At 40.0% G+C, this 15480-nt stretch overlaps 1 protein-coding gene across 1 annotated transcript in view; it reads right to left on the bottom strand.

Moving 5' to 3' along the window:
* Positions 1-15480, bottom strand: part of ano3 (anoctamin 3) — a 44820-nt gene that overhangs the window by 9691 nt on the left and 19649 nt on the right. The window contains exons 11-17 of the mRNA XM_079449609.1: positions 15257-15378; positions 13899-14033; positions 13674-13770; positions 10924-10984; positions 6174-6256; positions 2089-2229; positions 44-208 (exon numbers count right to left, since the gene is read on the bottom strand). Coding sequence (XP_079305735.1) covers positions 44-208; positions 2089-2229; positions 6174-6256; positions 10924-10984; positions 13674-13770; positions 13899-14033; positions 15257-15378 — 804 coding nt within the window. The remainder of the gene's footprint in view (positions 1-43; positions 209-2088; positions 2230-6173; positions 6257-10923; positions 10985-13673; positions 13771-13898; positions 14034-15256; positions 15379-15480) is intronic.

Below are 15480 nucleotides of genomic sequence, written 5' to 3' on the forward strand. Positions count from 1 at the left end.
CTTGGTGTACAAAAGCCTTTGGGACTGGAAAAAAGTCACTAACCACATTCAGAGACATGATGATCATAAAATTAATGCAAACTCCAGTGCCTGAGGTGGCAAACTGCCAGTTCTTCTTCACAAACTCCCACTGAAAGGAAGCAAATTTCTCCATGGCAATGAGTCGGAACACAACCACGGCAAACACGGCTGTCAGAACCAAAGAGATCTGCAATAGGTGTGTGTCAAAATGTAATATCAGGAACATAATGGTCACAAACAGTAGATCATATATACAGTATAAGATGCATTTTGACAGCTAAACCTCCAATCTCATATATCAACACCAGCAAAGGGAGACAATTTATTATAATATTCAGTATGGAACAAGGCCACCTAAACAGTAAACCTTCTCGATATTAATAGGCATGATTTAATGTTTCCGATAATTACTTTAACAACACTGTACACTGTGTTAACAACCATTCAGAAACCATAGCAACCTCATCAAAGCTCAGAGCCGTTGAAAGAGAGAGTTGCATCAGTCCCATAGACCTCTACAGGACAAATACAATGACAAGCAACAGGTAAATATCATAATAGCTAGTTAAAGTCCTATATTTTATTTCTTTCTAGCAGTTAACGTGAGTAGCGCTTCCCTAGTTAACAACCCGTCATAATTCAACACTGGTAGTGTAGAATACAAATAATACAACTTGCACAACACAATATCCCTTGCCTTCTAAATCCAGACTTTCAGCTGTTGATCTTTAATTTATATTTAATAATTTACTTATGCATTCCTGTAGCTCAGTGGTTAGAGCACGGCACTAACGCCAAGGTCATCAGAAACTAAATAATGCAATGTAAGTCGCTTTGGATAAAAGCATCTGCCAAACGCATAAATTCATTATAATACAACATAACCATACACACCTCTGTCAAACTGGTCTTTTTTTATAAGGATGTTTATTAAATAAATACAGTTTTTTGAAACCTGTTTTGTGTGTGCTTGCGACTTTCTGTCATCCATCTCTTCCAGCAGGAAGTTCAATGAGTTTCTATGAAGACTGCCCATGAAATTAACAAGTTATTTTATTTTGCCACCACCCACCCCGTCATACTCGTTCACAATAACCCATGGACTCCAATGCCCATCAGTCATTGCACCCCATTGGCCATCTAGATTTTCCCCACACCTGACTCTCGTAACCAGACCCTTTATATGTTGCACCATGGCGTTGTTCCCTGGGCGGTCTAGATGTACACTACCTCTTGTTGGTAACATAGCGGAGACATGAGTTCCTTGAGACTTTACATGTTTTGCATGATCATGTGGACGTTATCTTGTTTTTGCACTAACCTGTGGAAGTTACCAAGAATGATTAAAACCTGTTCAATTTAACCTGTGTGGCATCGTTCGTCTTCTGTGTAAACTGTTACGTTTCATTGCATTATATAATACAATTATCTTATTGGCTGCAATTGGTCGCCTTGTTCATTTTTCAATGTTCTTTGTGTTTTTGTTGCAATCATTGATTATTCTTTAATAAATTACTTGTTGTGCAGATTTATTTGAAGTTCACATGGGAATGTAATAATAATCATAGAGGCACGGGAAACATATGAATGCATACAAACTGTAATGCCATGCCAGTAAAACACTGAAATCAATTCATTTAATGTGTTTATATTAAATGAAAATGGCTGCAAATACAGTCCTTTCTGTTGTCTGTCCTGCTTGAAATAAAGTGGACTTGTCTTGACGCCATTGAAACAGGCTGAGAGTTTGGACCTTATGTGGTGGCAAGATCACACTGCTTCAAAATGCTCTCTTTCAATAGCTCTGGCAAAACCCCAGAAGCATCCAGAAAATACTACTTCTATTACAACGAAAAGTAATGATTAAGTAAAACAACACTTGGAAAAATTTAAAAACAACCACTTGGAATGGAAAGCTGAAGGGTTAAAGTTTTTATCTTAAGTTCTGGAGTTGTCTGATCGTTATGTCCTGTTAGACATTACGTATAAATTATCTAATCTAGATAATTTGAAATCTTTCTACAGAAATACTTTTTTTAGCTGAACTGACTGAACACAGGATCCTACCATAAAAAAGATTCCCGACACAGACACCATGAGCCGGCTGAGTTTATCTGTGAGAGGCTGGAAGGGTTCTGGTTTTCCTGAGATGGGGTTTACTCTCTCCTTCCGGGAGTATTTGGCTTCAAACTGGGGCCGTAGTTCCTCCTTTTCAAGAAGACAACATATTATTTGAAAAATAAACCACACATTTGCTTTTAGCTGCCATGACGGACTCTCATAACACAAGATGTTCAGCATCATCTACTTTGGCTGGAAACATAGTGATCAGTGATGATGCTATACCAGAGGTTAAATCACATGACATAAATGAACCACGGTATATTCACTTCAGAATCCTTAACATGATGCATCTATTGACAAGGCATATACAGTGTGCATCTTTTAAGATCAGTCAACTGAATATTGCAAAAGGATTGTATACAGCAGTAATTCTCAAACTCTCTTTAAGATATATCCCATTTATGATATATCCCATTATGCACCTGACTTGACATTTTTTGAATCTACTGAAAGTAATTAATTTAAATTATTAACACATACAACTTCTCATAATACTAATTACAGAGGAGTTACATTTTTGTATGTACTTTAATACTATAGGCTATATTAAAAAACAAACAAACAAGCAGATACAATTTAAGTAAAACATGAATATGCAATTTAATTTAATGTATATAATTGCTAAAATCATGATTCTGTATTTTATTAACCATTAACCACAAACGGGTATAAAAGAAAGATGGCGGCGGTCATTCATTCACCCTTTGGGCTGACGAACCTGAGTGGCATTTTCCAGTCGCTGCAGCGGTTTGGCGAAGTGTTGTGACCCGGTCTGTTTACCAAAAATGCCAATGCTTAGTAATGGATGGAGCGTCTGCACTTCGCTCTAAGGGGGAAGTAGGGAGGCTATATAGCGCGCTAGACTCACCTGGAAAGGGTAGAAGGCGCTTTCGCAGACGTACGCCCAAGCCAATCCACTCAAGGTCTCCTCCTCCCGTCCAGGGCCAGGCATGGAGATTCCAGAGGCCTGGTTTGGTGCCAAACCGTGCCCTTCCCCTGCGACAGAAGGTCCTTCGTCAGGGGAATTGAGGACCTGTGCCAGGAGGCTCACTGTGGGGAAGAGGTACTTCCGCTTTACCCGTGGCCAGCTTTGTGCTAAGGCATCCGTGCCGAGGGGACCCTTGGTCAGGTAGTACCAAAGCGGGCAATGGGTGGAGTCCGGGGAGGCAAACATGCTCACCTGCGCCGGGCCGAACCGCTCCCATATGGGCCGGACTGCACAGGGATGGATTCGCCATTCACCGCGGGGCATCCCTTGACGAGAGAGCGCATCGGCTGTCTTGTTAAGATTGCCCAGAATAAACATGGCTCGCAGAGATTTGGCCACATGCTGACTCCATAGGAGCTAGTTGCGACACCCAGGCTTGACAGGAATGTTCTGACAACATGCCGGATCAACGAAACCCGCCTCAGCATGCTTGCCAAGCATGTGACGCAGGAATCATGACCGTCTGACTCAGGGATGAGTCACACCCAAGGATACAGAAATTTACTCTTTTAGGTCTGTAGCTCGCTGCCGAATTGCCCAGGGGAAGACCGCTCAGAAGGGAGAAGTCCGCTGCTCCGCGTCGTAAATCCAACAGATTGAAGTGAGTCTCAGAGACGATTTTCCTTGACACCATATGCAACGCAGGTTCCGAAGAACAAAGGATGAATGAATGACTGCCGCAATCTTCCTTTTATACCTGTACAGGGCCGAGACTGGCGTGCGTGGGCCATTCACCAAGCCCATTACCGTTTTAAAATTCCTCTCTAAGATGATAGTGTGGCGAGCAGGGTGGGACGAGAATAGTGAGGGATAGGCATCTCTCACGGAGGAGCTCAGGAAGCATAAGAGAGGAGCGACAAGAGTGTATGACGAGAGAGGACAGGGCCCGGACATGTGTTAAGTTTGTGTTTATGTTTTATGGCCGGCAGTCTACCGTTAGGTGGCTGCTGGTCTATTACTTCCATGTTTGTTGTTTATTTGATTTGATTAAAGTTTTGTTCAATGGTCGCCGGGTCCCACCTCCTTTCTTCCCTTTTATGGAACTGTGCTACATTGGTGCCAAAACCCGGGAGGAAGGATAGACATGCTGTCGGAGAGCCCTCGCTGCCGAGGGTGATCGTGGTGCTGAGGAGTTTAGGCAGAGCGGACGGGAGAAGTCTGCTAGTGGCTGCCCGAGGCGGTGGTGCTGGATCCAGGATTTGGATGGGATGAAGACCTCACTGCCGTGCTCCTGGGTCGAGGTGGGAGGGCTGTCGTACGAGAGGGAGCCTAGACATCGGCACCATTCGCCGTGGGCCGAGCCTGCTGCCACCCGCCATGAAGGGGAGGAGCAGGAAACGGGGGACCAGCTGCCCTACGCTGGAGGAGCCTCCACCGGCCGCCAGGAGGCGTAGGAGGATCGAGCAGTCCACCGAACGTCCAGTACTATTGCATGGCACCGAGAGGAAGAGCTTCTCGGCTGGCTGAGGACCGAGCGACAGCATGTCGGGGAACCGGAACAGGATTTTTTTCTTTTTTCCCCTCTCGTCTCTCTCGCTCCTTGTGCTTCCGGCTCCTTTTCTTTGGTCTCGGCTGTCCTTACCCCCAGGCGCACGGCTGACCCTACCCCCGGTTCCCGCCTCCTTCTTTCCCTTTTATGGAACCTTTTATGGAACTTTGTTACAGATAGGTTCTCAAGATCAAACCCCAGTCTGTCTCTCAACACAACGTTGAGCGACCGACTGAAAGGGAAACAAATTTTACTCGACCAACAATACTTATTAGTGTCTAATAATTACAAACAAAAACACATGTTAAAATTGTAAATAAAAACAAAAAAATAAACAGGAACACTAATAGTTTGAGAACCACCGTGATACAGAAATTAGCAACAACCAGACCAACAGCAAACATCAGTCACATCTGGATGCTCTATCTCTCAAGGATTTCCCCTGGACACGCATTACACTGACACACTCACACACATACTGTATCATACAAATCATACACTGAACACAACAATGATTTAATGACACATGCTGAGATGATACAGAATGTAATTCACAAGGAGATGTTCACACTGACTGAGTTTTGATTTGTGGATGTAAAAATAAAAGTCCCCCCCATTTTGCATACTTTGGATTCATTCTTATTAATAGTTGTGCATTGCATTACTTCATGCTCATTTGCATAAAATTACCTGGCCACATCGCAACTCTCCTTGAAAATGTCTTCATTAGATGGGTTTCCATTCAAACTTGATCCAAATCTTTTCAAAGTTCACAGTAACAGAAAGACTAATGTGAAATCGGTGCATTTCCATCAAGTTACTTGAGGGGATAACAGGGGAATTGGAAACCTAGTAACCAACAGTAAATAAAAAAGATCTGGAAACCGGAAAGACACAATCAACGGGAGCAGCCGCTTCATCAATGTTCGCTAAATCAGAATTTATTTATAATTTGCATTAATTGTTTTTCGCAAAAACTAAAAACTTTTTTGCGAATTAACTTTTTCAAATTTAAGATTTTTGGCATTTCCGATGCGAAACTTAAAACTGTGCAGAAAACCAGGGTGATGAAAATTCGACTTTTGATGCAAATGACTGGAGGTTGGCGAGTCACTGTACTGATTCTATGGGGGTCCATACTCCAGCAATGGAGGCTGACCACTGGACCACTTCATTCACTTCATTGCATCAGCTAAAGATGAGCTCTGCTCTGTATACTGTAGTTGTATTGTTACCTCAAATAGCCAACTTTAATTCAATGTCATTGAACAGTCACTCGTAATTGCCATCAGTGTGAACGTCCCTTGAGTTGTATTCGGGTCAGGAATACAGCATGCACAACATAACATGATTCGATATAAGGCACACTCACAGAACACATCATGACACAGGATTTACACTATAAGGAATACAACAAACACACACCACTTTCAGTTCATGAACTAAACGGTCATGTAAACAGGTCTGACAAAGTGTATCTCATGGCCATGTAGGCAGCAATTACATAACCTGAGCTAAAAATGTACAGTCTTTATAAGATGGCAAGCTCACCTCCTCTTCCTCCCAGTCAATCAAATCCCAGTCGTAGGTTAGTTCCGCCCTCCTCCTTTTCCAGAACTCAAGGAACACAGTGGCTGTGGTGGAGAAGGGTATGGTATGATTTGAACAGAAAGAGATACACAACAGGTCCATTTTAAGGGCAAAGTCACTGTGAGGGAAGGATATGCATCGTAACACATCTGCTAAGTGGCACCTAAAGGAAATCTGAAGGTCACCCTTTCTAAGTTATAATAAAACACTTTCATGACAAGACTTATCTGATAAAATGTGTCCAGTGACAGCTGGACTCAACTGCGATCCTTAAGGCTTCCCTATGACTTGCAAGGGAATCAGGTGTTCCTGGACACTGAAATGTTGCGTTTCCTGATATTGTCAGGAAACTACTAACTTACTGCAAACTGCTATCTTTTTGTCGGATTAAAAGCCTTTAACAGTGATGCTATTTACCTATAGCAAGCATTGCCCTCAAACGTGCTGTGCAATGCAAACAAGAAATGCTTAGCTTTTACATAGCTTAGACCACGCAAATAATAATGAAAATGAATGAAATAACCGAAGCATTTTAATTGAATAGTCATCTTTTACAATATTTTTTTTTAGACAAGGCATTGACAGATGACAGGGTTCAGCGAGCAGTACGCATTTGCAAGACGCTGGTCAGTCAATTCTCCTACAGCTGGAAAAAAAGAATGGCATTGAATGCAGCCAAAAAAAAAAGAGTTGAATCTGCCTGAGCACTTGATTACAGAGTGTCCGACGAGATGGGCGATAAAATAAAAAATGATTGCAAGGGTTCTGGAGCAGTATAAAGTTTTGAATCATGTGCTGTCTGCAGAAAAGAAAACAAGGCATCTAACACTGACATGGCAAGACATAGAGGTGTTAGAATCCATCCACAAAGCTCATCATCCACTCCTATCTTAAAGGAGTAGTTCACTTTCAAATAAAATTTTCAAGATAATTTACTCGCCCCCATGTTATTCAACATGTTTATGTCTTTTTTTCTTTAGTAAAAAATTAATTTTTGGTTTTTGATGAAAACATTCCAGGATTTTTCTCCATATATGTCATGATTCTGCCTGCTCTTGTCTTGATTTTCTGGTCTAGGGGCAGAATCATGACAGACCCACGTGTTTTATGTGGAGAGAAACATATTCGGGTCAATCAGGACATAATATGCGTTCTCTCCTGTCTCGTCATTTGACCCTGCCCCTCTCGTTTCTAGTATAGCTTTCCTCCTGTGTTGCATTACCCACACCTGCCCATCGTTATCTCCTTTGTTAGTCTCCCTATTTAATGCCCTCTTGTCTATTGTCTTGTGCTGGTTTGTTGTACTTAGTTCATGCTTCCATACGTTATGCCATGTCGTGGAGTGACTATTATTGTTATATAGTCAGTGTGAGTGCTTTGTTAGTCTAGGTGTTTTTTGTAGTCAAAGTTCTTGTCAAGTGTTAGTCCTCAGTTTATTGTGTACTCTGTTTTGTTACCCCCTCGTGGGTTTTTGTTTTGTTCCTGTTTTATTATTAAAGTCCTTGTTAACCCCTTCACCCTGAGGCTGCCTGCATTTGGGTTCTCCCCTCACAGATCGTGACAATATAGTGGACTTCAATGGACTCCAAACGGTTGAAGGTCAAAATTACAGTGCAGCTTCAAATGGCTTTAAACGATACCAGACGATGAATAAAGGTCTTATCTAGATAAACGATCGGTCATTTTCAAAACAAAAAAAATTATAGGCTTAAATGCTCGCCTGGCTCTGTTCTGCGATGCGCATTCATGACTTTATGTAATACGTTGAACACTTGCACGTTCAACTTGTAAACACTGACTAGGTACTTCCGCCTACATCAAATTGTGACCTTTTCAACGCAATAACGTATTTTGTGAAGTCATGAACACTTAAATTGGAAACTAAAAATCTAAGTTAAGTAAAACACGGCTTTCATGTTCATGTTCAATCTTTCTTTATACCAAATAACTGTTATGACCTACTTTAAAGCAAAATAGATGCAAGGAGAGAGACAGACAGAGAGAGAGAGAGAGAGAGAGAGAGAGAGAAATCTTTTCTTCCTGAAATCTGTCTTTTATTGTTAAGATTTAAACTTGCAAATGCCGTAAGGTCCCCCTGTTTGTCTCTGTCCGTACACTCTCAATCCCTGTCACAGCGCTCTAATAACACAGTCCAAACGTCTGTTCATACTGTATGACTTGCATCCCCATTCCTGGCGCCACAGAAGTCTGCCGAGCAAACCTGTAGCGGTACAACTGACAGTGTTTTGTGCTCAAATGTTAAGGTCTGTAAAATCTAGCACTACTATTCATATTAAAAACAGTTTTTTTGTGGGCCAATCACCTGACCTATAGCCTAGTGCTCCTAAAATCCTCAAATTACACATTGTGTGTTACATCAAAGTCAATTTAGGGAAATCGTGCCACTCGGCGGTCATGTTTGCAAAGCATCTGGGCAGCTATTTACGTCATAGCAAGTCCACAGTCCTGTCTACTTGAATGGCGTAGGGCAGATATTTCAAAAATTCCTGACAAAAATCAACAGCATATGTCTGATCAAATAATTAAACATGAACTGTGTACATAAATTGGGTTTGCTAAGGTTAAATTGCCCTAAATATCACTTTTTTCGAGGTCCCCTCATCTACTGCGCCTGCTAACAAGCTGGCAAGTGCCTCACGAGGGGCCCGCCTTAGAGAATCGCCAGTCTTTACTGATTGACGATTGGCTCGTTTTACTGGAAGGTGGAACTCCCTCCGCTAGAGCGGCCATATTGAGCGTTGCGTTCCTCGCCATTCATTGTAACGGCAGTGGCGTATCTTGTTAATAAATATATCTTTGGTTACATGCTGCAAAATATACAGCTACTTTCAAATGCCCATCTTTAGAAATATTGATCAAATGTTCAATCGATCAAACATAATTACCAGTCATATATGTGTTATAGTATTGTAATAGACTTGTTTTGGTGCTTGGATCTCAGTGGTTGAGGAAGCTGTTCATTTTCATTGAAGTCTGCTGCATTCTTCACAACCTAGCATTTGGAAAATTGGGAATTGCACTTTACAATTCAAACAGTACTATCAGCACAATAAGTTTAGTAAATTCTTACTTTAGACCCTCTCAGTACACTTTGGTAATTTGTCTTTCTAAATGAAACACCATGGAGAGGCCGGTCTGTCATATATAATTATTAAGGATTAGTATTATAATGAAACAACTGCACTAAGCATAAATCAGATTACTTCCTGAGATGTCCAAAGACCTTAGAGTGTTGAGCTGTGCATTTAAGTTAAGGGCCTTGCGCGTTTCTATAAACTCTTCCATATTTTAACAGGTTCAGCTATAAAACCTACAGAAGGTCAATGCATTCATTTTTACTGCTACTCATAACCGGCAGGTTATATGGAGGTTTTTTAATTTTATAAATGTGATATAATTTGCTACAGTAAAGAAATATGGTAAAAATAAGCAGTGAGTGCAAACAATGGCAATTGACTATGCATGGGCGCTTCTACATTTATTAGTGTGACTACAGTATTTTGTTCACACAAAGAGGTTTGTTCGGGGATTCAAACCGGTTTCAGTACAGTTGTAACTGACAAAACAAATCAGTGTGTACATGGCCTTTATCCATCTTGGGTTCAAGACTAGCATTTATTCCCACAATACTCCTACAATTTATACAACGATGCTATTTGTTGTAATTACTATAAACTTGTGTATTACAGTACAATACAGTTTGTTGAAACCACCTTAAATGGTGATGGTGTTAGTGGGTCACTGATGGATGTTTATAGCACTTCACCAGCTGATATTAAATATGGCCATGACTAATATGTTGCTTTCCACAGCTTTGCACCTGAGTGACACAGAAGCGAAGCACACTTCACACAAAGACATGGACACAAACACATCCATCTACGCAAGCTTAATTTCACACTCCGTTGCGTCTGAATCCCATCTGAATGCAATGCGTGGTCTATTGGAAATTAGTGTAACTGTCTTCTTCAATGGTCGTTTTTCTATTTCATGCCGAGTGCTGACATGATTAAGCAACAGTCTTAAGTAAATCTCTGAGTATTGACATTTCATACCACCACAGTAAAGTCACCACAATTTTACAGCAATTTATAACTAAAACGTACGAAAAATGAATACGACTAAATGAGTAAAAGTACGATCTGCTATCGGCCCTACTGTAAGTTATTCCATTCCTCTTGTCCTGTAAATGAGCCATGTTGATTTTCTCGCTTCTCGTTCTCTTTTCTTCAGGGACATGATTCATTAGCCTTTTCCAGTCAATTATGCACAATAATCTGTCCACAATTACACACCATTGGCTTACCAGTGACCTCTGGGACAGTCTGACACTTATTTATGTATCGATTTAAATGTTTGCACGATTGGTCATGTCCATTCATGTATACTACAGAGTGAACTAAAGTCCGTGCACATGTGAAATACTTAACTATTTGGCTTGTAAATGAGGTTGACTGTGTGACCTGATCGTTGGGTTTGTTGTAATGTGAGACAAAGCAATGATTTATTACAGTCGCTTCTCTTGGGCTTTAGAGTCAATGCTATTATAGCCGCAGCAGACAACTATTGATTCTTATTTTGCACTTGCGTGCTGAAAGCCCTCTTTTATAATGACTTTATTTGTACTTCAAACCAAATGCTTTGTGCTGGTGGAAACAGTTGAATAAATGTATTAAAAAATATTTCTCACCCCATATTGCCATGAAGATAGCAAAGAAGACAGTGCCTCCATTATCAAAAAGATGAGTCACCTGTTGGTGCAGAAAACACAATGTATTACAAGAAATAAATATATAATAACAGACAACAGTGAGCTGAGTAATCTTTGAGCTACGGATAAAGATCTATAAGAATCTTAGATACAATACCAAAAGTGCAAACAAAAGTCTTTAATACAGCACATTTCGCATAAAATACATTTTACACTACACTAGACTTTTATTTGTATACATTTTCCCATTTGTATTTTTCTCCTTAGCGTTTTTTGAAGAAACAAGACGAAATTGGTGCCGAGCTTGAATTCATTTAGCCAAGGGAGCATTTTAACATCATTGTTGACTCTATATAGATAACATTTCTCTCAACCAATCAAATATACAGTTCATTTGAAGCTTACGACCATGGGTAAGGTGATTCTACATCATCAACTTCACTAAACCGGTTTTAGGGATATGGTTAAGGTTAACAATAATGTTGAACCAAGAACCTCTCTTAATTGGCAAAATCATGAAAGGCTTTTAACCTCAATCGATGAGCAATACACATGTCAACAAAAAAAAACAATAGAAATATTTACTGACAATAATTTTATTCCAACCAAATGACTGAACTTTCTATAGTGGAACTTTTTTAATGATTGTGCTCTTACAATGAAAGTGAACGGTATTGTTTTGTGTTTCACAGAATGAAGTGCTACAAATACCATGAAGGTAAGTTAGATAATGACAGCATGTTTAGACGAGCTGGCCATTAAAGACAGAAAGTTAAAATCATTAGTTGGAAGTAAAAAATGGACTACTGGAGTTTAACTTATTGGAAAAAGTGGATGTGTCCAAGGATGTGCTGGAAACAAATGAAGGCGAGTCTCGTCACTCACTTCTGCTCCTTAACATGAGATTTTGGCAGGCAATGAGATAAGACGAGTGGAGCGTCTTTGGGGTTTCTTAAATATATGAACAGCCAGGCTTTGGCATACTTACATATTACTCAGATAAGTGTTTATTTAACCTGCATTCAAAGAGTAGCCTGATAGTCCACTGGCATATAACCCTTCTGGATGTGATAGGAATTTATGAGACTTTTGGATTTTCGGAAGAGTGTTTGGAAGAACCACAGAGAAAAGTGTCTGAAAAGCAGGGAAGGCTGTTGGAAGGAGATGCAGCAGTATTTGGTGTTGAGAAATCCTTGCGTGAGAAATCAGTCAATCGTCAATCTCAGAAGGATTTCAAGGACCATTTTGATAAACTGTTTCATGGTGTGTGGGTGAGACCACTAGGAAGGAATTATTGAAAGGTGTAAGGAACGTGGCCTTTTATTTAGCTTTAGGTATAATTTTATATTGTTACCGCCAGGGCCGTCCCGAGCATTGGGGCGGTGCGCAGTGCCAGTTACAAGACCCGCAGGGGCGTAGCACAGAATTCCGGGGCCTGTGAATGTGTGAGGCACCTCCACACTATATATCAAGTACATTTATATATGTATTAATAATACAGCACTGAATCTCATTTCTGTATGAATTGTGATATACTTTTAAACCAATATATCTCCTCAGTATCTCATTAAACATGAATTGACAATTTAACTATATTTAAAATGAATTGTGTTTTAGACGCTGAGCAGTATTGTCCAAAACATTACACATTTAACAATTGTACAGTAGAAATGTTTTTCTGGTACCCACTGTAAAATGTGTAGTGTAAGAATAGGCTTAAAATGACCCAAATACTACTTTTATCGGATCAAGCACTAGCTGTAAATTGTATTGTACTTCATCTACCTGTCGATGAGACTATCCATCATCTGCTGTGAGTGGAGTCATTGAACAAAGAATGTTGGCGGGAGATGGAAAACCTGAAGTGGAATACTCGGATCTCTAGCGGAGGGACAACAGAATGCTTTCAGCAGGGATGAGTCCATTCCACTTCACTCATACAGCCTATCGTGCAGTTCACCGATTCATGCTGTGCTCGTGTGAGGCATGTACACAGACGCGCAGCATAGGCGCACAATTGTAAAATAATAACATTAATAATTTCAGGAACTTGAAAAAACATTCACATGCCACCCTATGTACTCGGTCACCCTTTTCCCCCACTTGAGATGCCCCTGCCGACCTGGCTGGTGCTTTTTTGTCATAATATCAAACACATCATTGGCATAATTTCATTACATTACAGCTGCTTTCACACAACAAGCTTTTCTGGTAAACTACCCTTAATAGATTCTGTGTCAAATTACTGGTATGATGCAAACTGTAAAGGAAGAATTAGGATTACCGGTATAGTGGCATGTACTGTATGATGACATATGACTGGGTCGGCCCAATCATAACATTCAGATGCAGATGATGTGCTTAATCTGCACTGTTTACACCGTTTATCTGTTCACATGAGAAAGTGTTTCGACAACACCTCTTTTTATAAAGTTGATCAGAACCCCTTTACCCATGTCTTTTGCACACCCTCTGTGTAGCAATACGTGCAACTTTTATTTTATGATTGTCAACCATAAATATTTGCCAAAATATTAAATTGCCGTTAATTCTTCGAATTACTAAGGTACAAAAAGGCATTACATGGGGATTTGATAGGTAAATGTAATATGCATGTATATGTAATATGTAATTTTTTGTGGGATTTTTATGGGGAGGGGGAAACTGGGAATGTTGAACCATAGTTTTTTTAGGAGAATGAGACAGAAAGTTCATATCAAAGCTAGTACCTTTGCGTAGACACAGCTGTCGCTCAACGTCCAGGAGCTACAGTTTCCTTCACACATGGGGCACATGATGGTGGTGTTGGCCTCACAGATCTCTTTACTAAAACCCGATAGAAATATAAATCATAAATTCAAGCTCCTTATAGCCTCAAGACTTGTTTTGTGTGTGTGTTGGTCAAGGTACCCGCATTGCCCATTTTGAGACGGCCTCAGACACCTGAGACTGACCTTACTTGGCTGGAGTCCATGGTGAAAAGCCCATAGAGAAAAACGAAGAGGCCGACAAGTGCAGCAGGGATCAGCATACCTGTATACCAGCCCAGCCATGCAAAATACAGCCCGATCTTCTCCCCGAAGTACCGCCTACAAGAGACACACATAGACAGACAGAAATATACGTGAAATAATATTTTAGACATTTGTACAACCATATGATAGTGATGTTACATAGGGGATACATTATGTTAACATTGGGCCTCACACAAATACCAAAATAATACAGAAATGCTAAATATGTTTTTATACACGTTTTCTTTTCTATGGGTATTTATATCATTGTGTGTTTAAATTGCATTTTAAATGAACGTTAGATCAGGACAGTTACATCACTTCATTGATGGGCTAAATCTGCAGATCATCAGCCTATTTTTCTGAATCCACTTTAAAAGCTGAGCGATGTAATTCAGCTTCAATAAACGTTTGTTATGAGCCTGAGACAGCGTTTTATTCTGGCTCAACCCGAGCTGTGATTTACACTGGAATGCTGCACCCACACCAACACAATCTCACACATATGCAGGAGTAAGTGAGATTAAATCTCTTCTCACATAACAAATGTTTTCTTGCACGACTTCACTGTTTGTCCTGAGCTGCTAGGAGTTGGTACGGTAAGCCATTCAAAAACAAAGACTTGTTCAAAGACAAAAACTGTCATGAAAAACACGGATTAGAAAGCTTTGGCCGTACAGGGAAGTGGGGACTTTTAGCCCTTATGGTTACAGTCATGAAACAGTATTTACTGTACCTTACACTGTCAAAATGAAACCTATCTTGTATTTTTGTCACATTTTGTCAACATAAGGGTTGGCAGGTGAGGACAGAAGTATTCATTTTGAAGCAAATTATCTGCCTGTACACACTGTTCAGTCACAGACAATGCGTACAGTACAACACCAATAAATGTGCACTGTAAATTCTGTTAAGTTTACAGTAAACTACTGGCATCAGGGTTGCCAGCCAGTTACTGTACTTTTTACAGTAGTAGTACTGTAATTTACATTTACAGGATATTCAGAGATTACAGGAAATTACTGTATATTTTAAATAGCTTTATTTTTAACAGTAAACTACTGGAATATGTGTATGTTATATTTTGAGGAAGCATGTTACATGAAGTAGATATTTTCTTGATTGCTGAATATTACTGTCAGGAATTAATTTACAGTTGAAGATTATTTGAAAACTGTTAATTTAACCGCAAAAAGTTTTGTGTAATGCAGAAATTAATTCACATGTAATTTAAGAACGAAATATATATTTAATATATATATATATATATTTAAATGTATACGGTATGTGTATCTCACCGAATGAGGTCTAAAGGCTGATATTTGTACCAGATTCCCCAGCGTGCCCATCTTTCATACAGAAGATGTCTGTGGTTCTGGGCGCCATGAGTCTTTATCGGGTGTCTGCTTTTGTAGCTTCCCTATAAAACACAACTGTTTTTATTAAGGCTTCTGAAACGCAATAAAAGCAAAAGTATTGAGGTACAGAACTGCATCGTGACTGGTAATAAATAACCGCTGTG

This window comes from Barbatula barbatula, assembly GCF_947034865.1.
Source record: "Barbatula barbatula genome assembly, chromosome: 25".
Taxonomy (NCBI): Eukaryota; Metazoa; Chordata; class Actinopteri; order Cypriniformes; family Nemacheilidae; genus Barbatula; species Barbatula barbatula.